Source organism: Rousettus aegyptiacus, unplaced genomic scaffold, assembly GCF_014176215.1.
Source record: "Rousettus aegyptiacus isolate mRouAeg1 unplaced genomic scaffold, mRouAeg1.p scaffold_m13_p_5, whole genome shotgun sequence".
In the NCBI taxonomy this organism is placed as follows: domain Eukaryota; kingdom Metazoa; phylum Chordata; class Mammalia; order Chiroptera; family Pteropodidae; genus Rousettus; species Rousettus aegyptiacus.
The window spans coordinates 14,772,778-14,796,127 of NW_023416308.1; the positions used below are offsets into that span (position 1 = coordinate 14,772,778).

General features: G+C 37.2%; 1 protein-coding gene, 1 pseudogene and 2 gene segments (V, D, J or C); 1 reads left to right on the forward strand and 3 right to left on the reverse strand.

The window, feature by feature from the left end:
• LOC107509302 overlaps positions 1–23,350 on the reverse strand; it is a 419,333-nt gene that overhangs the window by 373,720 nt on the left and 22,263 nt on the right.
• Positions 1–23,350, reverse strand: part of LOC107507566 — a gene marked incomplete in the record, with an annotated part of 398,083 nt that overhangs the window by 362,428 nt on the left and 12,305 nt on the right.
• On the forward strand, positions 3,424–14,152 carry LOC118602772 (zinc finger protein 280B-like). Of its 2 annotated transcripts, none has more exons than XM_036220221.1 (3): positions 3,424–3,518; positions 4,281–4,342; positions 11,831–14,152. In XM_036220221.1, exon 3 carries the CDS (start codon positions 11,897–11,899, stop codon positions 13,490–13,492), a length of 1,596 nt encoding a protein of 531 aa, XP_036076114.1. In that variant the 5' UTR covers positions 3,424–3,518; positions 4,281–4,342; positions 11,831–11,896; the 3' UTR covers positions 13,493–14,152. The 2 variants fall into 2 exon arrangements, with proteins under 2 accessions (XP_036076114.1, XP_036076115.1); XM_036220222.1 differs by lacking the exon at positions 3,424–3,518 and adding an exon at positions 3,581–3,637.
• On the reverse strand, positions 18,764–18,882 carry LOC118603214 (annotated as a pseudogene).

Consider the following 23,350-nt stretch of genomic DNA (forward strand, 5'->3'; position numbering starts at 1 on the left):
GAACATCAGAGCTCCTTCAGGCCTTCAGAATCAGAGACTTATATGAGTATCCCCTCTCTGCCCCTGGTTCTGAGGCCTTCAGATTCAAACTGAATTCTCCCACTGGCTTTCCTGGTTCTCAAGCTTGCAAACAGCATATCATTAGACTTCTGAGCCTCCATAATTGTGTAAGCCAATTCCCATAATAAATCTCATATAGCTCTCTATATATCCTATTTGTTTTGTTTCTCTGGAGAACCCTGACTAATAGAGCTATCTGGGAGTTTAATTTCTCTAGCTTTGGTGTTCAGAATTGTCTTGCCTATTCTAGGTGATTTGTTTAATTAAAGAGGTTATAGTAAATTTTATTTTCTCGTTCTCAAACTCATGTACAATAGTTCTTTAATTGTGATGTTAGCTATAAGGTTTTTGTAGCTACCCACTGACTATAGAGGAATTGAGCTACTAATCAATAACCAAAAGATAATTGAGGAAAAAACCAAAAGTTTGGAAATTAAGCAATATAATTCTAATTAAGACTGAGAATAGGGTGAGGGAAGCCAGGGCCCTTAAGTGCAAAAGTCTCTTCCTTCCACTTTCACAAAGGTCTTTAATGTTATGCTTTAGGCTCACCCTAGTTCTGGTTCTGGTTCTAAGGAAGTCGTAGCTCTTATAAGAAATTGCTATGGTAAAAGGAAAATATTTGTAACTAAATAATTTTGAAAACAATGAAATGCATGGGATGGAACTAAAGCAGTCCTTAGGAGAAATTCATATTTTTGAGAAAAGAGTAAAGATTTTGAAGTAAGCAAAATGGAATTACTTTAACGAAGCTGCTAAAATTATAAACATGATAAAGGTCGGGGCATGAGGAAAGGTTTTATTATTGTTCTAAGTTGCTTGGGAACATAAGCTTTTGAGCTGTCTAGTTCTGCATCAATGTTTGGACATACATCAGTTTGTTATGTGTCAATAGTTGGGCATATACTAGACATCCAGATAATCCTCTGATTACCCCCCCCCCAAAGGACTCACATAACCAGACCACCTGATATCCACCTGGCATCCATCATCCAGACCACCAGACATGAAAAGACCTCCTAGAACCCCCAACTTCCAGACCACCTGGCATCTGATACCATCCTGGTCCAATCCCAGGGCTAAAAGCAGGACTGATTATTCTTAAAAATGTACTTTTTACTATAATAATTCTTAACATTTCTTTTCTCTTAGGAACACTTCTAGTTTTTGACTAGCTGTGTTTCCAGTTTGCAAACTCTAAGACCCTTGAATAAATTATCATTTATTTTTAATAAAGCCTCCAGACTCTTTTCTGAGTTTGTTCAAGATAAAAAATGTATATATTTGAAAGGAATGGTTAGAAAAATAATGACCTAAGTCAGTGCTGTCCATAAACATATCTGCAATGATGGAAATGTTCTATATCTGCTCTGTTCAATTTGCCATATGTGACTACTGAGCTGTTGAAGTGTAGCTAGTATAATTGAGGTACTGAATTTTTAATTTAATTTACCTAAAATTAAATTTAAAGGTAGAAGAAACAAATCTCCCTTATAAATAAATGCCAAGTAATTTGTGTACTCTCAATAATCTTATAAATACTCTCCCCTCCATGAGACTCCATGCCCCATCCTGAGTGTAGGTTAGATTTAGTGACTTGCTTCCAAAGACTAGAATATGGAAAGAGAAAATAAAGTAACTTTAAGGTAGAGAACTAATACTAAACACTAGCGATAGCATGTATCCCTAATGGGAAGCGATGAGAAGGATACATCACCTCTGTGATAGAATTCTAAAAGCCTATAACTCTAGTGTAACCATGAGGAAAACATCATGTCTGTATTGAGAAATGTTCTGCAAAATACCTAACCTTTAAGGACTTCTTAAAGCCGTCAAGGTCATGAAAAACAAAGTTTTACAGAGTAGGCTAGGGAGACGCTATCACAAAATGCATTGTGATATCCTGTATAGTAATCTGGATCAGAAAAAGGACATTAGTAGAAAAATTGGTGAAATTTTAATAAAGCCCAGAGCTTACTTGATTACTTACTGAAAGGATATTGGAGTAATTTTGAGGTCTAAAGGAGGTCATTTCACATATGTACATTTCAGACATAGTAAATATTTTCTCCATATCTACATCCCCTTCATATTTACAACACACTTCACTAAACAAAAATTTGCAAATACAAAGGATCAATAGCTTAGACTTTGTGTCTGACCATAATACAACAAAGTGAGAAATTGATAAAGAAACAGTTTTAAGAATTTTCATGGATTTGGAAAATGAATACCATATTATGTAACCTTTGTGTTAAAAAAAGAATCACTAGGGAAATTAGGACATACTTGGAACTGAATGATAAGGAACATATAAAGCAAAAATTGCAAGACAGTTAAATTGGCACCTGAGTAAATTAAGGGAAATTTATAGCGTTACATAAAGAAATAAAACAAATGAGCTAGGCATTTATCTAAAAAAGTTGTAAAGAGGAGCAAAAGAACCCGTAGAGATGAAAAAATAATAGAAATAATGAAGAGTGGAGGAAAAAAGTGAAATAGAAAAGAAAATGGAATTATAGATTAAGAAAATCCAAAGGTGTTCCCCTCTCCCCCGCCCAAGTATTACTAAGACACACGTCTGGCAGAATTGGACAATGAAAAATAATTCTGTAAAGGGTCAGATAGTAAATACTTTAGGCTTTGCGAATATGACCTCTGGCAATTAGTCAACTTTGCTGTTGTAACAGGATAGCAATGATAGGCAATATCTAAAGGAATGGGCATGTCCTGTATCCCAATAAAACTTTATTCGTGGAGACTTAAATTTGAATTTCATGTAATTTTCACACAAGATAATATTCTTTGCGGTTCCCCCCCACCCCCCAGCCTTTAAAAAATAAAATGTAAGGCTTATTCTTAGCTTACTGCAAGCTGTACAAAACTAGGCGGCAGGCTAGATTGGATTGGCCCCAGATGCAACTTTGAGAGAATGGGCGGTGATACTCAGTTGCATGGCTAAGGTCCTTAATTTAAGCATGGAGCAGGAAGCTAGTATTTTTATGAAGGGACCACACTTGAGGATTATTAGAGCTGGACGCCAGGTGAGCAAGCCTATTTTCTGATGGACTGGGAGCCCGCCCATTGAACCTGAACCCTGGCCTTCTGTGAAACCTTGACCACCCAAGACCCCTCCAGAGACTCAGTTACAGCTCTGCCCACACCTCTCTCAGCCCGTCGCCACTAGGGGCCCCCAGCGGTCGCCACCAGGGGCGCCAGAGAGCGCGCATGCGCCCGACCCGTCCTTGCGGCCAATCAGATCGCAGCACCCGGAGCCCAGCCAGCCTCACGCCTCACCTGGCAGCCAGTCACTGGTTGCAGCGGGCGCGCGTGTGGAGGCGTCGGCGGCGTCGGCGGCGCCTGGGCTGAGGAGACATCGGCGCTTCGGGCTTCGCGGGTGGACTGCCTTAGGCCTGGTGCGCCGCCGGCAGCTCTATGATCGCCGCGGACAGGGACTGGTAAGGGCGGGGGGTGGCGCGGCCCAAGTGTTCCTTGAGGGGAGATGAAAGGGACTCTTCGGGTCGCGACACCGCGCCTGGCCTTGCACAGCTCAGCGGCCTGTCCTGTGTCGCCGCGGGTGAGCGGCCCCCGTGGGTCCAAAGATCCCCCTCACACACATTCCCGTCCCTAAACTCAGCAGGCGCCACTTTTAAGTAGCCTTCCTTCCCCGACCCTGACGGGGCGACCCCATCCCCCAATCCTGAAGAAGGGGCCAGGCCTGGCTCCTGATGCCCTCCCCTCTCTCTTCCCCCGCGGGGGTCTCTTGTGAAGCTTAACACAGTGAAAAATCTGAAACCGGGATTTTGTAACCCCAGCCTCACTCCGATTCTGAACATCTGTTGGTCTAGACCCTTTAAGACCTTTAAAGCATTTAAACATTGATTTGTTGGTCCCTCTCCCACAGCTCTTTATTTTTCTCGTTTACTGTATCTCTCTGCCTGGACTCTAAAGCAGCCTAGGCCCTAATAAAGTTCCCCTGAGAGCCATGACCAGGAGTGATTTTGAGGCTTCTGATTTGGGCAGGTCCCAGATGGAGTGATTTCTTTACTGAGATAGGGTAGATTGGAGGAACAGGTTTGAGAAAAGGAATTCAGTTTTCTCCTCTGGGTAAGAAGGGGATGCTTGAAAAACATCCAAATGGCAATATCAGGTAAACAGTGGGATAGAAAAATATTCTGTAACATGTAAGTAACCTTATCTTTTTCTCTGGTTGCTTCAAGGATGTGATCTTCTCCTGCCTGGAGTTATCTCAAATTCTTAGAAGTTTCAGTGCAAACCTGAGGTAAGATGAGAGAAGTCTACCATGAGGACCAAGCTTATATCTTTTTTTCCTTCAGTTTTTTGCTTGTTCTCTCATGTGCTAAACACTACTATTTAGACACTGTTTCCCAAATGTATATTATATACAGTTGAATGTGTAGGGTAAGTTCAGGACAGTCATTGATTTAAATAATTTTGGAACCCTCTAAACTGCTTCCTTAAAAAAAGTGAGGGTGGTGGCGACATTTTTTTTCACCTAAAATAAAGGTAGGTGCACCATACATTTTAAAGCTATGGTAAGCTGATTTCTTTAACCATGTTCTGAGGCTAAAATGGGCTGATACACATATCATAAGATATCAGCTAAAATATTAAAATGGTTCATTCAGGGTAAATGAGTATTGTGGTAATCATTTTAATCTGTAAGAGATTTATTTCTGTAATTGAATGTGGCTGGATAGGGGAGGCCATCTAAATTCATTTCATGCCTGTAGGCAAGTTTATAGGTAAGTTGTATGCTTAGCAACTTGTGCATACAGCTCAGTGAGACCCATTGTACAGTTACTTATCTATTGCTGTATAACACATTATCTTATAACATAATACCTTAAAATAAATGTTTATTATCTCTTAGTTTCCGAAGGGCTGGAATCTGAGAGTGGTTTGCTCAGTGGTTATGGCTCAGGGCCTCTCATGAGGTTGGTTGTAAGTCAGACTTTTGATTACATCTGCAGGCTTGATCTTTGTCTAAGCTCAGTTTTAGCATAGGGCCTTGGTTCCTCACTCTGGGTCTTTCCACGAAGCTGCTTGTGTCATGGCAGTTGGCTTTTCCTTGAACGAATGATTCAAGAGAGATTTTGCACCCAAGGTGAAGTGCAGACTTTTGAAAGTTAGCTGTGCTGTATTTGCTCAGTCCTACAGGCCAATCCTGTGATAGGGTGGGAGAGGGCTACACAAGAGTAAATACCAAGAGGTAGGATTCATTTGGAGCCATCTTGGAAGCTGGCTACCACAGCTATTTATCTGCTGTTCCAACCTTTCTCCATATGATCTCAGGCATTATTTTATTACTATGGGTGCATTATTTGGCTCCAAGCTAAGGCCAAAACCTCTACTTGTGTATTAGATCAAAGCAATTCTTGTTTATCTAGTAATATTGGTCCAGCAAGTCTCCTCTGAGTTCTGAATTAAGTTGTCTGTTTTTCTGTTTCATTCCTGAAAACAGACTGATTGTAATGCCACCTGTCATTAAAAATTCATCTTTTGATAGGACATTCCTCTTCTGCCTATTTTATTTCATATTTGCTTGTCATTACAGAAAAATTTCGCCATAATTGTTCATATTTGCTGACTCCTCCTATTTTCCTTTGAACCCTTTAAATCTATTCTTGTCAAGGTCACCAATAAATTTCATATGTTTAATTCAGTGGTCAGTTTTTAAGATTTTATTTGCTCTATTGGCAGTATTTGTCAGAGTGGTTTATTTCCTCATTTGGATTATAGGGATGCTTTTATCTTGACACCTCCCTCTTCCACTTCCCCATGCTGCCACAGTTGTAACTTCATTCTTCATATAACTTCATTCTTCATATTCTTTTCTGGTTCCTTCTCATCTTTCTGATCTCTAACCAGTGGAATACCACAGGGTTTAGATTTTAGATCTCTTTTCCTAGGTGATCTCATTCAGTCTTGTGTTTTAAATAACACTACATGCCAAAGACTCCAAAATATGTATATCTGGCCCATACCTTCCCTGAGCTCTGGTATCATATATTTATCGCTCAGCATCACCTCTTATATGTCAGCCTTCCCTCTTTCACATCCCAAATCCAATCCGTGAACAAATCTTGTGGACCTTCAAGATAATTGATCTAGAATCTGACCTCTTCTTAGTACCTTTTTTTCCCATCCTGTCTGGTACTAACATTATCTTTTGTCTATATTATTTCAGTAGCCTCTTACCTTGTCTTCCTGCTCCCAATATTACCCTCTAAAGTCTATTTCTTCGCACAGCACCCAGACTCATCTGTTGAACGTCAGATCATATTACTGCACACTTAAAAACTTCCCAGTGACTTCTCATCATGTTTAGAGTGAAAACCAAAGAACTTAGAATGGCCTTCATCAACCTACCTGATCTTGGCTCTGCTCCACTACAAAGACTTTGTTCTTTGATTTCATCTCCAACTTCTTTCTATTTCCATTGGCTTGCCTATGTTAGCCTCTTGTCCATTCCTTAAATTTGTTAAGCATGCTCCAGTCTCAAAGACTTTGTATTTGTTGTTTCCTCTGCTGGAGTACTCTTTCCCAGATATCCACAACCATATCATGTAAAAACCTGCCTCCATACTACCTGGCCCATTTCCTGCTTTATTTTCTCTTTAGCATTTATAACTGTTTAAAATTTTACATATACATAAATATATTTAATATATAATATAGTGTTTCATGTATTTTATTATATATTACATGTTACAAAATATAATAATATATGTAATAACATTTTATGTCTATATTAAAAATTACTTTCTAGTAATTCCTATTAGAATGTCAGCTCCATGAAGAAAAGGGTCTTTGTTTGGATCACTGTTGTATCCTTTGTACCTAGACCAGTACCTGGCATGTGGTAGGCTCACCAAACTTTTGAGTGTGTGGTCTTGTATCCAGATTCCTCTCAGACACCACCTTGATGCTATCCCCTTTCCCTTTCTCTGTCAGAACTGTGCAAACTCTTTATCATTTCATTCATGTGTAAGTTCTCTGTTTCTCAGCCTTTTGTAAACAGGGATATGTTTTAATTCTACTCATTCGATATATTTTATAGTTATAGTTCACTCAAAATAGCAGTCATGAAAACATTGCCAAAATTATATGTATGACCACACATAGAATGATCATCTTTCCAATAAGTTTCTCCCTAATTAAAAAAAGATTTTTTTCTTCCTCCTTTTTTTTTTTTTTTGGACCCAGGAGTTACAAGGGGATATTACCTTAGGGTCAATTTGATATGCTAAAAAAAATAATAATAGTGACTTTCATTTTTTGCCTTCTTAAAACTTTATAAATGTGAGTGCAAGCTATTTTAACCTTATCCATTGTAAGGTCCTTGTAAACTACTTGTATACCTAGGTCTGTTTCTCATTCGTTTTCTTAAATGTACAAATTAATCAGCTAGTCATTTGAATAATGTTGAATAATACCATTCTGAGAGTTTAAGCATTAGTTCTGTACATTCAAAAACAAAATATGAATGATCTGAAGAAGTCTTACCAGGATTTCCCCCCTGGGAGCTTCCCAAAGGCAGGGAGATACTAGTTATGTAGAGATTCATCACAGAGCCCATCTGGCCTGCATGGAATATGCTCTCACCACTTCCCCAACCTCCAGATTCCTTATAATTTGATTGACTAATTTATCACCCAGAATGGGATATTTTTAATAGTGAAAAGTGGCACTATTAATAAATACATAAGGACAGCAGGTTAAACTGGAATTGTCCTGGTTAAACCTGGATATTTAGTAAGTCTACTTATAGTCATGTGCCACTTAATGGGGATACTTTCTTAGAAATGCATCTTTAGGCAATTTTAGTCATGTGAATATCATAGAGTGAACTCACACAAACCTAGACAGCATAGTCTACTATATACCTAGGCTATATGGTATAGCCTGTTGCTCTGTAGAGGAGGAAAATAATTTTCCTTTTATCCTTCTGGGCTCTTGGCTGAGATATCTCTGTAATAACAGATTAACAGGAAAAAAAAAAAGTTAATAACAAGTATACCTCTTATATACATGGGCTTGACCAGGGAGACTGAGGAACTTGCCAGTATAGGTGAAGACACCATTGTAAATACTGTCTTCAGTTGAAGACAATGGAAGACCTTAAGAGTAAGGAGAGTAAGTTATGCAAGGTTACGAGGAAAAGCACAGTAAACAAGGGTAAGGGTAAGTAGTTTAATTCCTTGTCTTCTATATTAATGAGAGTTTCTAAAGGTGAGGTCTTTTCCCTCTTCCTGGTACAGCCAGGGAGACATCTTTACAAGAGGAGATTTCTCTTAAGTGTCTTTTACAAAGGGTAACTTCTTGGTTTTCAGAGCTTTTCCCATGTCTTCTGTTTCTTAAAATTAACCAGCCTATGATAATCCTTATGCCAAATGGATATTTTAGAGTGACAGATTCGGTTTTCCTACAGCTCCTAGGCTACAAACTTGTACAGCATAGGCAGTTGTAACACAATGGTATTTGTGTAATACATTGCACTATGACATTACAACAGTCTACGATGTCACTAGGCAACTGGAAGTTTTTAGCTCCATTATAATTTTATGGGACCACTGTTTTATATGTGGTCTGTGTTGATCAAAATGTTGTTTTGTGGTGCATGACTGTATAATTAATTTGGTGTTCTAAGTCTTTAGCATCAGAGAAATATCCACTCTGCAAGAAGATAAGTCTTCCTTCCTTGGTAGGTATGTCTCCCACTACAAATTGATAAATTGATCCCTAGCTTTAACTCTCTTTATTGACTAGATTAGTTTGCATTGTTACCATAATTCTAATTACCTAACTCTTGTTACATGAACGAAGTCCCCTTAAGGGCTTCGAAAATTTAGCATCAGTTGTTGGGATGTGGGGGAGTCACATAGCCTATTGCTAAGCTTTTTTCTTTAATTGAAGTATTATTCACATACTATAAAATTCACTCTTTAGAGTCTAAAATTGAATGATTTTTAGTGTATTTATAAAATTATACAACCTTTACTGATATCTAACTCTAAAACATTTCATCATTCTTAAAACCATGTATCCATTAGCAGTTATTCCCTATATTAGTTTCCTGTGGCTACTATGACAGATTAACAAAGATGGTGACTTAAAACAAGGAAAATGTATTTCTTCTCAGTTCTGGAGGCCAGAAATTCAAAATCAGTATCACTGGACCCAAATCAAAGTGATGGCTGAGCTGCATTCCCCCCTGACACTCTAGGGGAAAATCTCTTCCTTGCCTCTTCCGGCTTGTGGTCATGGCTGGAATTCCTTGGCTTGTCTTTATATCGCTCTCTCCAAGTGTATATGTGAAATCTTCCTCTCTTATGAGGACACATGTGTTGGCATTTAGGGTCCATTTGTGTAATTTAGGATAATCTCCTCATCTCAAGACCTTTAATTTAATCATATCTGCAAAGACCCTTTTCCCAAATCAAGTAACATATACATGTTTCAGGGATTAAGACCTAATATTTTGGGGGTTATTCACTCAACTTTGGCTCACTACTCCTTTTTTTCTGCCAGCCCATGGTAACCACTAGTTTATTTTTGTCTGTATGAATTTGCCTATTCTAGACATTTTATGTAAGTGGAATCATAAACCGTATGGTCTTTTGTGTCTGACTTTATTCACTTAGCATGTTTACAAGGTTCATCCATGTCATGTATGTATAGTGATGCTTTATTCATTTTTATGGCTGAATAATATTCTTTTGTATGGCTGGCTATACCACAGTTTGTTTATCCATTCCTCAATTAATGGATGTTTGGATTGTTTGCAGTTTGTGGCTATTATGAATAATGCTGCTGTGAACATTGTTGTGCAAGTTTCTGTGTGGAGTTATGTTTTCAGTTCTTTTCACTATATACCTAGCAGTGAAATTGCTGGGTCATATGGTAAATATATTTAATTGTTGAGGTACTGTCAACTGTTTACAGCAATTGCAGCAGCAATCAATGAGGATTCCAATTTCCCCACATCCTCTGCCACACTTGTTTCTCTTTTTGAATATAGACAGTAGTGGGTATGAAGTTATATCTGATTGTGATTTTGATTTATATTTCCCTAATGACTGATCATGTTGAGCAGTATTTCTTGTGCTTATTGACCAGGTACATTTCTCTGGTGAAATAGCAGGTGATGTTATGAAATTAGGAAAATTATTATAGGGCTGGGTCATGTGATTGAATGTAGGGTAGATAGGGATGTGGCAATTTTAGATAGGGTTGTTAGAGTAAGTCTCAGAGAGAGGTAAATTTGGACATGGTCTTGAAGGAGATAGAAATGTTAACCATGATGGTATCTGAGAAACAGGAGTTTCAGGCAGAAACTCAAGGGAATGTTTAAGAAACAGCAGGGAAACCACTGTGGCTAGATTAGAGTGAATGAATGTTAGAATAGTGGGAGAAGAGATCAGAAAGGTACCAAGTGGAAATGGTGGCAGGTGTCTAAATCTTTGACTTTTCTCCATTCTTTAGAAAAAGTTGTGTCTTTTGACAAAGAGCAACCTTGGTTTAATAGTTGTTCCCATCCTAGACTCCCAGAGTCCAGAGGGTGGTGAGGAGACAGCCATGCAGGTACCTGGATGATGAGCATTTATATTAGAGGGACAGCAAATACAAGGTCCCTAGGCAAGGTAAAGTGTTTAATGTATTCAAGGAATAGCAAGGAAGTTAGTGTGGTGAGAGCAAAAGTGGATGGGTAGAGGAATGAGGTAACTAACTGCAGGGTGGTATGCAAGGCTGAAGGTATGTGTGGTCTTGTAGGCACTGGAAGGACTTGCCCTTTACTGAGTGAACCAGAAAGCCATTAAAGAGTTTTGAGCTGAGCAGTGATACAATCTGATTTGTTTTAATAGAATCACTATGCCACGCAGAAAAGAGACTGAAGTGGGGTAAGGGAAGAAGTACTGTTGGATGTAAGTTCAGTCAGTGGGGGAAGAAATTTAAGAGACATCAGTGAATGGATTATAATTAGGGTCTTGAGTTGGGATGGGATTATTAAGAGTTCATTTCAAATTTGCTAGGCATATGCTAAACACTAGGACATTGAATTATACTGTGTGCTAACTAGGTTTAGGTTATTCTTAGTCATTTGATACTTTTCTATATTAATATTTATGAAATTAGTATGTGCGAATCAATTGAAATATGTGCATTTAATATAAATATTCCTCCAATTCTACTACAAAGGAAACTGCCATTGAATAGCTGATGCTTTTGAAAAAGAGCTGTTACCTTATCTAAGTAATAAGAGTTTTTGCTTTTAAGGTATAGAAGCACATTTAAAAGGGATAAACTTGCCAAAGAAGATACAGCTGATGTGTGGTCAACTTAGAATTCCATGTTAATCATCTCTAACTCCAAAGCCCATATTTCTAAACACTCTGCAATGGTACCTTTGTTAAAAAAAAAAAATAAATAAATAAATACATACATACATACATACATACATACATACATACATACATACATACTTGTCATTTACATATGATTTTGTCTAGTGATTAATTGTTGTATTTTTTTGTTAATAGAAAAGATCATAATCACAGGACAAAGCTATGATTCTAGAGTCACACAGACTTGTAATCACATTTTTAAGTTGTCGTTTATCCTCTTTGATCTCAGTGTCCTTATGTGTAAAATAAGGATATTTATAACTATCTTAGAGTTTTGAAGAGAAATGAGTTAACACATTTTTTTCTGTGCTTACTGATGTGTGTAGTGTTTTTGTACCTAGGTGGCAGTTTATATAAAGGAAGCACTGAGACTTGTGGCCATACCCTTCAGGAATAAAAAATTAGAAATGGAACCACCATGTATGTTACGTGAGGAAGAACAAGAGCCAGAACCACAGAAGAACATAGAAGAAACCAAACAAGTAGAGGAAGAAGATGCTGAGCTTATCTTTGTTGGGGTGGAACATGCAAATGAAGATGCTGAGCTGATCTTTGTTGGGGTTACTTCACATTCAAAACCAGTCGTTTCAAACATTTTGAACAGAGTCACCCCAGGTTCATATTTAAGGAGAAAAAAGTATGGTCACATCAGAAAAAATAGAACTCACAAATTGCAGCCTGTAAGTCTTGGGACCCCTACGTCAGAAGCAGTGGCTGTCCTTCCCGTTTCTGAATCTGAATCAAGATCAACAGATAGTCCTATTATTATTGAGCCTTTGTCTAAACCTGATTATAAAAATAATTCACCACAAGTCGTGCCTAAAAGCTCTTCAGAGTTATGTTCTCCTTTGAGAACATTCACAAGTTCATTGGAGCATCCAGTAGGAGCAGCACTTTCTGTAGGAGGTATGAATAAAACTCCTTGCACATCAGAGCAACTTTCTACTTCTGAGATAAACAGTGTAAATCCCAAAAGGCCTAAACTCAGTGATGGAACCATTGTGGGCTGTTCTTCAACTTTGTCCCCTTCAAATATCTTTCATACAATGACTACTCAGCAAAGCACACCCTCAAATGGTATTCATACCTCATTAAACCCTTTTCAGAATGGAGCACCTTTTCCAACAGCTTTTCCAAAGGACAGTGTGACAAAAATAGACTTTTCCAGTCTAGCAAGTCAAAATAAGACTGTCGATCCTAAGAAAGGAAATCTGATCATGTTACTTCATGACTTCTACTACGGACAGCATAAAGGAGATGGGCTGCTAGAACAGAAGACTCACACAGCCTTTAAATGCTTCAGCTGCTTGAAAGCTCTAAAGAATGTCAAATTTATGAACCATGTGAAGCACCATTTGGAACTTGAGAAACAGAGGGGAGACAACTGGGAAATCCACACCACCTGCCAGCACTGCCACCGGCAGTTTCCCACTCCCTTCCAACTGCAGTGTCACATTGAAAGTGTACACACCTCCAAGGAGCCCTCTGCTGTTTGTAAAATTTGTGAATTGTCATTTGAAACAGATCAGGTTCTCTTACAACACATGAAGGACAATCACAAGCCTGGGGAAATGCCCTACGTGTGCCAGGTTTGCAATTATAGATCGTCGGCCTTTGCTGATGTGGAAACACATTTCAGAACGTGCCATGAAAACACTAAGAATTTGCTTTGTCCATTTTGTCTCAAAAATTTTAAAACTGCAACACCTTACATGTGTCATTATAGAGGACACTGGGAAAAGAGTGTTCACCAATGTTCCAAATGCCGGCTACAGTTTTTAACTTTCAAGGAGAAAATGGAGCACAAGACCCACTGTCATCAAATGTTTAAGAAGCCTAAGCAACTAGAAGGATTGCCTCCTGAAACAAAAGTTGTTATTCAGGTATCACCAGGACCTCTTCAGCCAGGGTCAGTGGAGGTAGCATCCATTACTGTGAGCACGTCTGATTCTGAACCATCACCTCCCAGGCCTAGAAGTAGAATTTCAAAAAAAAACCGTTAATCCTAGTTTCAGTAAATGTAAAGGAAATATTTCATTCAGCCAAAACCCTGGAAAAACAAAAAGTACAAACCATATGTTATTTAATAGCTTGAAAAATGGTGAAACCATTGGATCATTTTTGAATTTTTTTTAATTCATGAAATACAGTATTGTTTGATCTGAATGTTGAGATTGTTATTTAAAAATATATTATCTAGTTTTCATGTAACTGTCTGGCTTAACACGAAAGGTGCTTGTGTGAGTATATGTATGTGAAAGAAAAAACGTTGGTAACCTATTTATTATTTTGGTACTTTCATGTTACTAGTAAGTGTGAAAACTCTTCTTTCTGTATATAGAATCTGTGGAGTTTTTAAAATATTAAGTACTAAGTTTATTTTCTACGTTTTCCATGCCTTGAAGATTTCAATATTAACTCTAGTCATTCTGGAATCGCTTTGTTATGGCACGGTCGTGTTTGCTGCTGAACTCCCAGAAGTGCCTGTATAGTGTTGGCCTGAAATAACCTGGCTCTGCAAGCCCAGATGTGGAGAAGTTGAGGAGAAGCTGTGGCATGAGTGGGACCAGAAGGTGGAAGGTTAGTCAGCGGAGAGCAGTGGCGCTCTATTCTAGTTGAGAGAGAGGCACACATTGACTCAAGTCTTGGAGCCAAGGCAGCAGGAACACTGTGTTAGAGTGTCTTTTTCCTAGTTCAAGAACATCTAAGGAAGCAAAATCATTACAATAGAATGCTTATGTTTGGTGAGCAGCCCCTGCAGACATCAAACAACCACAGTGTGTCATTGGCTTTAGCTGGAGAAGCAGAAGTAGCTAATAGAATGGGGCCTGGTGCCAGTGGACCTCTTGTTGAATGATCAGCAGGGGAATTCGATTTGTTCCCTCCCCTCTCTTTTCTGGCTGGCCTTTAGTCAGGTTGAACGAGCCATATTCCTGGAAGCCAAGCAGTAAAGAAAGTAAAGTTTCCCAAGGGAAAGAAGCCTTGATATCCATAGTTTGAACTGTACTGGACACATAATTTTAACAGAAAAGGGCCAAACGAGTTGTATCTTGTTCAGTTCATGGACTGAGTTAAACTTAGTTCCCTAAGTGTTAAACTGGAATGGGGTTGTCCAAGAACAGTAGGTACAGTGGATAAAAATAGCCCAGGGTGACTGACTAAAATTAAGCCCATTATAGGGCTTTTTCTTATATTTTTCTGTGTACCTGTATCTTACCCTAATTGAATATGTGAATTGTGCAATTTTGTATCTTGCCTTGGACATGAATGTATAATAGTTAACAGTTATTATTCTCTTGTGTGTGTAATTTCCCATTTTTTGAAATTAATACTGTTTGGTTCTTACTTGACACACTCCAATGTGCAAGAAATGTCTCTTTTATTTCAGTAAGTATTAGGTCAGAGTTACTGTCCTTGATGTAATCTCTCCACCTATCTAATAGGTGACTATATTGTGGGGGAACCTTTTTTTCTTGCCATCTCTAAGGGCTGTTTCACAAAACTGTGGAGTACCCTCTGAGTATTGGTTTCTGAACATCAGTGACCTTGGCTGCTTCTCTGAGTCCCCAGGGTATAATCTCCCTTGGTATGTTCTGGTGCCATCCCTTCTTCCAACCCCGACCTAGCGGCCTCTGTGCACCACTCAAGGACTCTGGGATCCTGGCTATTCACTGAAGCCAGGAGAAATCTCTCCTTTCCCCCCTTTGTTTTCTTCTCCTCCTTAAAGGCATCTTATCTCTCCCCACTCCTTTGTTCCTTCCTCAATCTAGTTAAATTCCTTAAGCTTTCACAAAAAGCTGGGAAGTGGTAATCAAGAGCTTAGCATCCCTCTTAGAATTGGGGAGGAAAGACTACAATATAATGTTTGTGAGTATATTGTCTATGTTTTAGATAATGTCCTCAGTGTACATTCTGTTGTATTTATTTGCTCAATGTTTGATCGATTTGCACTTTGAAAATTCTACTAGGCCTTTTCAGTTAGTTTGCTTGGGCCTAGGCACTTTGCTGAAATTTCAGCCTGAACTCTTTTATTTAGGTGTAGAAAAGTGTGTGTGTGTGTGTGTGTGTGTGCGCGCGCGCGCGCGCGCCACTTGTTCTGGTCTCAGGTAGAAACTTCTGTGTATAAGTAGATCTCCGGAATTTTACATACTTATCTTATTCTGTTTTATGGTAAAAATATAAAATGTTTTAGTTCTGTGTGTTTGTGGGTTCTTAGTTTTATCAACGCTATTACTGTTGTTGCTATTTCACTAAAGTGTGCTCTGTAAGAGTGCAAATTGTTATTTATTGCCAAGATTTCAGTGATATGACCCCTGCCTACCTCCTTTCTGTTTTTCATTCTCTGCCATGTTACTCTACCATCTTCTCCACCGATGCACTATTTTTGATACACTGGCCTTGCTTTTCCTCAAGCAAATCATATTTCTTCCCAATCCAAAGACTGCAGCTGCTGTTCTCTGTCTTAGAACACGCTTCACTTAGACCTGCATGGCTTGCTACCTCGATTAATTGTTTGACACTTACTTTGGTTCATTGAACTTCACCAATGTTCTTAAAATGGCACTGACAATGAAATCGCCCACCACCTTTTCCCTCCTCTAAAGGCACTTTATGTCTCCCCTCTCTTTTCTTCCCTCTCTAATGTAGTTAAATTTCCTGGGTTTTCACAAAAAGCTGGGAAGAGATCATTACCAAGGACTTTGCTTCTCTCTTAGAATTGAGCTAGCTTGAGTCCATTTCTGTGCCTGCAATCAAAAGAAAATTAATATAGTGAGTTGAGTTCCTTCAGGAGCTTTCTCTGTTTTGCCATTGATACCTCTAGATTTTTAAAAGGCAATGTCACTTTGTTTTGTTTACAAATATATTGAGTATATGTCAAGATTACTATTTTGTTATTACCCTTTGTGAACTTCCCTGTCTATTTTGCTTGCTTGTTCTTTCAGATAAAATTTATTATTTTATTAATGTTGCCAAAAATTGTAAGTAAAGTAGCAATTATAGTAATAAAAATTTTTTTTTTGAAGAACTGTTTTTGTTATTTGTCCTTTCACCAATAACATGGCAAATTTTCAGTTTTATTAAAATTATTTTAGTATCTCTAAAATTCTTTGCCTTACTGCTGGTTGTGTTTATTTCTAATCTTATTGCATTAGCCAGAACTTCTAAATAATGATATGAAAATGGGCTATCTTGGCCTTGGGGTTTTAATGAGAAATACTTTACTATTAAAGGTAGTGAGTATGTTGCTTAATGAATTTTTCTTTTTGTCTTTAGAATCTTAAAAGAATCATTATTATTTAGTTCTATTGGATAGTTTACAATATCTATTGAAACAATGATTTACTTTACTAGCTCAAGATTTTTCTCAGCTGTATTCACATCTTTTCTATTAGAAATTTTCCTTTCTTGAAGCAAAAATATTTCCACGTGAGGTTGAATATTATCCATTCTACTCAGAATCTCATTCCCTTTCCCATTTCTAATATTGAAATGTATTTATTTCCTTTTCTCCTCATTAGATTTGGTACAGTTTTATCGATGTTTCCGATTTACCTTTTCTAAGAAGCAACCCTTGATTTATTATCCCAACTAATTTTGTTTTTGTTATTTTTTTTTTTTGCCTTAATCCATTGTATACCTACTATATTTAGGATTGTGTGTATTTTTTTAATGGTCTTTTATTTTAAAAGCTAATTTTCCCCCTTGTATTAAGGGATTTAAGATTGCCCGCTCTGTTTATAGTTTTGTTTGAATTCCAAATATTTTGATGCATATTTTCATTTTTATTAAAGTTTAAATTCTCCACACATTTTTTTGTAAGTTAATTATAAAGATTTTAAAATTTGCAGGTTTAATGTTTTAATCTTCATTTACAGTGTTGCTGAGAATTTAGTTTTCCTTGAGTTTCGAGGGTGTGTGTGTGTACACACTGACATGTCTATTTATATATACATCCTTTACAAATTACTACATGAGTTACTGAAAAAAAAATGTTTTTTGTTTCTATAGTTAAAATATGAAATGTTTTAATCTAGAAATTTATCCTCAAATGAATATTATATAAAATATAAAGGCATGAAAATATTAATTTGTGAGTAATTTCTAGTAGCAAAACAGAAATGTTAAACTATCCTTGACATTTGTTGAAGACCATAAGAAAAACCTTATTCAAGGGAGGACTACTACAATGGGGTTTTGTAATGTGAAAGAGAGATTGAGCTTAACTCTGAGTCCAGCAAAGGCAAAATTGAAACAGGGTGGTGTCAGTGGATGAGGAGTAACTACGAGGAAACTTCAGAGGTAAGGTAGATTCTGGCTAAACCAACTTGACAGGATTATTACTGAAGACAGGCCAAGGTGATAAGATATCGATGGTGGCGAATAAGGAATTTGATCAGATATCAAGGGTGAGGATTTTTCCCAACTGACCCAGCAGGATTATTGCTAAAACTGGACCAAACAGGAAGAACCACTGGACTAACAACAGTTAAAAGTTGGGAATGTACTATCTATTGCTGTATAACATTACCACAGAACTAACAGCTTAAAAAACATTATCTCACACTTGTTACTGAGGGCTAGGAATCCAGGAACAATTTAGCTGGGTGGTTCTGCATCAGGGTTTCATGAGGTTGCAGTTACCTGAAGGCTTGACTAAAGCTGGAGGATTTGCTTCCAAGGTGGCTCACTCACATGGCTGATGAAAGGACACTAGTTCTTTGCTGGCTGTTAGGAGGAAGTCTCAGTTTTGCCACGTGGGCCTCTCTACTAGGCTGAGTGTTCTCAAAACATGACTAGATGGCTTCTAGAGCAAGTGATCCAAGAGAGTGAGCAAGTAGTCTGCAATGCCTTTTATGACTGAGTCTCAGAAGTTACACTTTGTCATTTCCACTGTACTCTATTCATTAGAAAGGAGACACTTAAGTCCAGCCCACATATCAAGGGGAGGGTAATTAAGCTCTACCTTTGAAGATTACAAAGCTTTTTGCTACTACATAACTACTTTTTCAATTTTCTAACAACATATTTCTTTTAAGCCACACCGGAGCCACCTCAAATTTCAGTTTTTTTTTTTTTCTTTAATAAGGCTTGTATTTACACTTAAACTTTCCTCAAACTCCTTTTGAGCACTGTCCAGTTCCAAAACTACTCCCATATTTTAGGTAACAGTATTTCTTTCTTTTTTTTTTTTTTTTAGACGAGGCAACCCTTGGTTGACCTCACAGATTGCAAGGACCTTGTCAGTTTACAATCCCTTATTTCTTCTTTTTTTATGTCTACAGCACCTGGCCTTCCTAGGTGGTCTCCCATCCAAGTACTAACCAGGCCAGACCCTGCTTAGCTTCCAAGATCAGACAGGATTGGGCTTGTTCAGGGTAGCATGGCAGTAGACTAGGTAACAGTATTTGTTACAGTGGCACTCCCCTTCCAGGTATCGAAATCTATGTTAGTTATCTATTGCTGTAGTAAACATTACCTTAAACTCATCAGTTTAAAACAACAAATGCACATTTATCTTATGATACCCAAGAGTTAGGAGTTTGGAATTTTCTTAGCTCAGTGTTTCTGGCTCTGCTGCTTTCATGAGGTTGCAATTAAGATGTTGGCTGGAGCTACAATCATCTGAAAGCCTGACGGGCTGGAGGATTAGTACTATGGTCTGAATGTTCATGTCCCTCCCCACCCACCAAATTCAGATTGAAATCCTAACCCCCAAATATGATGGTATTAGTACGTGGGGTTTTTGGGAACTGATAGGTCATGAGAGTAGAGCCTCATGATTGGGATTAGTGCTCTTATAAAAGAGATCCCATGAAGCTCCCTTGCCCCTTTTGCTATGTGAGGATATAATGAGAAGTCTGACATGGAAGAGGACCCTCACCTGACCATGATGGCACCCTGATCTTGGACTTCCAGCCTCTAGAACTGTGAGCAATGAATTTCTGTTGTTTATAAACTATCCAATCTGATATTTTATGAGAGCAGCTTGAATGGATAAGATAGTCAGCTTCTAAACTTGACTGGCTGTTGGCAAGAGGCTTCAGTTCCTTGTCACATGCTTCTCAGCTGGCGTCTGGCAGAATGAGTGATCCAAGAGAGCAAAGAAGTGGCTACCTAGCCTCGGAGGTAAAATATATCACTTTTGTGTGCTATTGGTTACACAGACCGACCTTGATATATATGGCAGTGGACCATATACGGGCAGGAATACCAGAGGGTGTCACCCTTGAGGACCATCTTGGAGGGTACCCCAGGATGAATATAACAGATTTTCATGACATTCCGCAAGGAATTCATATAAAACCTAGTTAATTAATAGTTAAGGTGTTATCTTTCCACTCTCTTATTTGCTTTTATGATAGACACTGATCAGTGTGAGATGAGATTCTTTTAGAAGTAAGTACATAAATTTTAAAACTTTGAATATGTAATACACTGTTTAAACATCAAAAAGTATAACAGCTCAGATTCTCTTAGCCTCCCAATAATTTATTTTTTCTTTTATTTTATTTTAGATAAATGATTTATATTATACACAGTTTCCAGCACCTTTTATTGGACAAAGCAACTTGTTCACAATGTTTTATAGCATATAAACTGGCAAAATCATCTGAAATTATGAAAGGAATAATTAAAATATTTTCTTAAGTGTTTCTAGAGATTACTAAGAAAGCTCTCTAATGCACTATTATAAAATTATTATAAAGAAAAAAAGGAAAATGATAGCCAGTTAAGAAATAAATATAAAATACTTAGCTTCAATAGCAAACACAGAAATGGTAATTAAAGCAGGTTCTCTTATTGATGAATATTGTAGAAATTATAACATCTACACCAGTGAGTGTGATGAAAGTAGTGTCAACTGTGTAAACCTTTCTGGAAGTTATTTCAAAATATGAATAAAAAAGAAACAAGGTCACATTCTTTCATAGATACCTTTTACAAATTCAATAAAAATTCACAGAATAAATGTGTATTAAAAAAATTTAGTATACAAGACAAAGGTTTTAATTTGTACTTATAAGTGGAAATAATTTAAATGTTCAAAAATTGAACACTTTGGTACTTCCATTTAATAGCTGATATATACATATATATATATATATATATACACACATATACGTAATTTAAAGAGAGATTGCAATAATATGAAGTAAAACTAGCTGGATACAAATATGTGTATACATTGTTATCTGAACTATGGAGAAAATATATGAAGGAAAAAAGACTAAAATAGTAACTTGTATAGTAATCCAACTTTTGAACTATTTTGATTTTTACAGAGTAGGAAAAAACACCCCTTTAAAAACACTTCCAGATTTTATATAATGAACTTGCTTTGTTTTGAAAACATATAAAATGAGGAGCTTATTTTCTTTGCTACTAACAGTCAGAAGTATACCTTCAAGTAACATATTTTACTTTTTATATAGCAATAAATTTTTGAACTTACAAGTCATAGATGTCATTAAGTCATAAAATAGCACAAACTGCCACTTTCTGTGAGAGGATACGTATATTTCTATGTGAAATGTAGATATGTATTAGGTGTGTTGTCAGTCTTTAACATGTACAAGCGCCTCACAGCTGTAAACCTTCGATAACGCTGGCGTAGGGCCAACATCCAGAAATGGAGGGCAGAGAACTCGAGGGTAGGATGGGAATCAGTACAGGGCATATGTGTCTCCCAGACGCCTTCATGAATTCAATAATTCTCCATGAGTTAAACACATTTCAGTCATATCTCCAAGTACTGTGAAAATAATTCAAACAAATAGTGAACACGTGCCCAATTTATGCATCCTATTAATGAATAGTGAAGCCGATTCAATAAGGACAGATCTCAAATAAATGCTTGTTTCCTCTCTCTTTGAAAGGCCTTTTTATTTTTAGGTTAACAGTTGTTTCCATCTTTTGGCTATTGTAAATAGTGCTTCTACAAACATTTGTGTACACATTTTTGGTGAAATACCTGTTTTCAATTATTTTAGTTATATATTTAGGAGTATAATTCCTGGGCCATATGTTTAATTTTTTGAGGAGCTGTTCAACTGTTTTCCACAGCAGCCACACCGTTTTCAGTTCCTGCCAGCAATGTATGTAGGTTTTAATTTATCCCCATCCTTGCCAACACTTTATTTTTCTTTTTAAGAAAATTATAGTTGTTCTCATGGGCGTGAAGTAGTATTTTATTTTTATTTTCATTTGTATTTCCCTAATTAATAATGACACTGAGCATATTTTCACGTGTTTGTTGTCCATTTGTATAACTTTATTTTGAGAAATGTCTTAAATTCTTTGACCATCTCTGATTGGGTTGTTTATCCTTTTTTTTTTTTGAGTTATAAGACTGTTTATGTATTCTAGATGCTAGACGCATATCAGATATATGATTCGCAGATATTTTCTCCCATTTCATGACTGTCTTATCATTCTCTTTATAGTGTCCTTTGATGCACATGTGTTTTAAAATTTGAGGAAGTCCAATGTAATATTTTTTTCCCTTTTTGTTGTTGTTTCTTGTGATTTCAGTGTCATATTAAAGAATCCATTGTCAAGTCCAAGTTAAGTAGAAATATGTACTGAGTTTTCTTCTAAGGGTTTTATATTTTTAGCTCTCATGTTTAGGTCTTTGATCTATTTAGTGTTAATATTCGTATATATGTAAGATAAGGGTCCAATTTAATTCTTTTGCATGTGGACATCCAGTTGTCTCAGCACCATTTGTTGAAGAATTCATTCTTTCCACATTGTATGTTCATGTCGACTTTGTGGAAAATCACTTAATCAAAGATGTATAGGTTTATTTCCGGACCCTCAATATTATTGCATTGCTTTCTATGTTTATCCTTATGTCAGTGCCATGCTGTTTTGATTTTTGTAGCTTGGTGGTAGTTTTGAAATTAGGAAGTGTGAGACCTCAAAATTTTTTACAAGATTGTTTTGGTTATTTATGGTCCCTTGCAATTATTTATTATTTTTTTTTTTTTTTTTTTTTTTTTTTTTTTTTGCAAAAAAAGGCCATTGGATTTTAATAAGCATCATATTGATCATATTGAATTTGTTGCAGGACAGGGCGAATTCCCCAAAGTGGTCCTGCACCGAGAGAGAAAAGGTTCTTGACTGAGCACAGGAAAGAATTCAAGTGCACACCAGAGTTAGAGTTCAAAAAAATTTTTTTTTATTAGAGAAGATGTAACGCTCCATAGACAAAGCATGGTCTCCTCTCAGAGACAAAGAGTGAGAGCCTGAGAGAGACTCAGAGGGATAGAAACAATAGCGGGGAAGATAAAAAGACACTTAGAGCTACTGAGAAAAAGATACTGAGAGCGTTCCTGGGAATTCAGTTTATCTATCATTATGGTTTAAAGACTTTGTTTACGCATTTTCCTTTGGTGGTATGGGCATACAGTGTGAAAGGATAAGACTATGTAACATGAAATTCCCAGCCTTTAATCCATAGGTTCCCCATGGTTTTAGCAGTAGGGAATGAATGATTTGTGTTTATTTTGTGTAGGGCGTGACTTAGAGACTCTGTTTTGCTGTTTTCCCTTCAGGATATGGGTAAATGGTTTGTTAGTAATCCCAGCAGAAATCTTTGTTCTGCAGGTTTCCTCATTGCCTAGTGTTCTGGCCATAGGGCAGATCAGCACATTGCCGTCTCTGAATGTAGCTTTATTTGAATTTTAGTTCTCTTGCCTTCTCCCTACATTAAATCCATAGATCACTTTGCGTAGTATTGCAATCTTTACTATGTCTTGCAATCCATGAACAGGGCATGTCTTTCCATTTATTTAGCTCATGCTTAATTATTTTCAGCGGTGCTTTTCGTTTTCAGTGTACAAATCTTGCATTTTGAG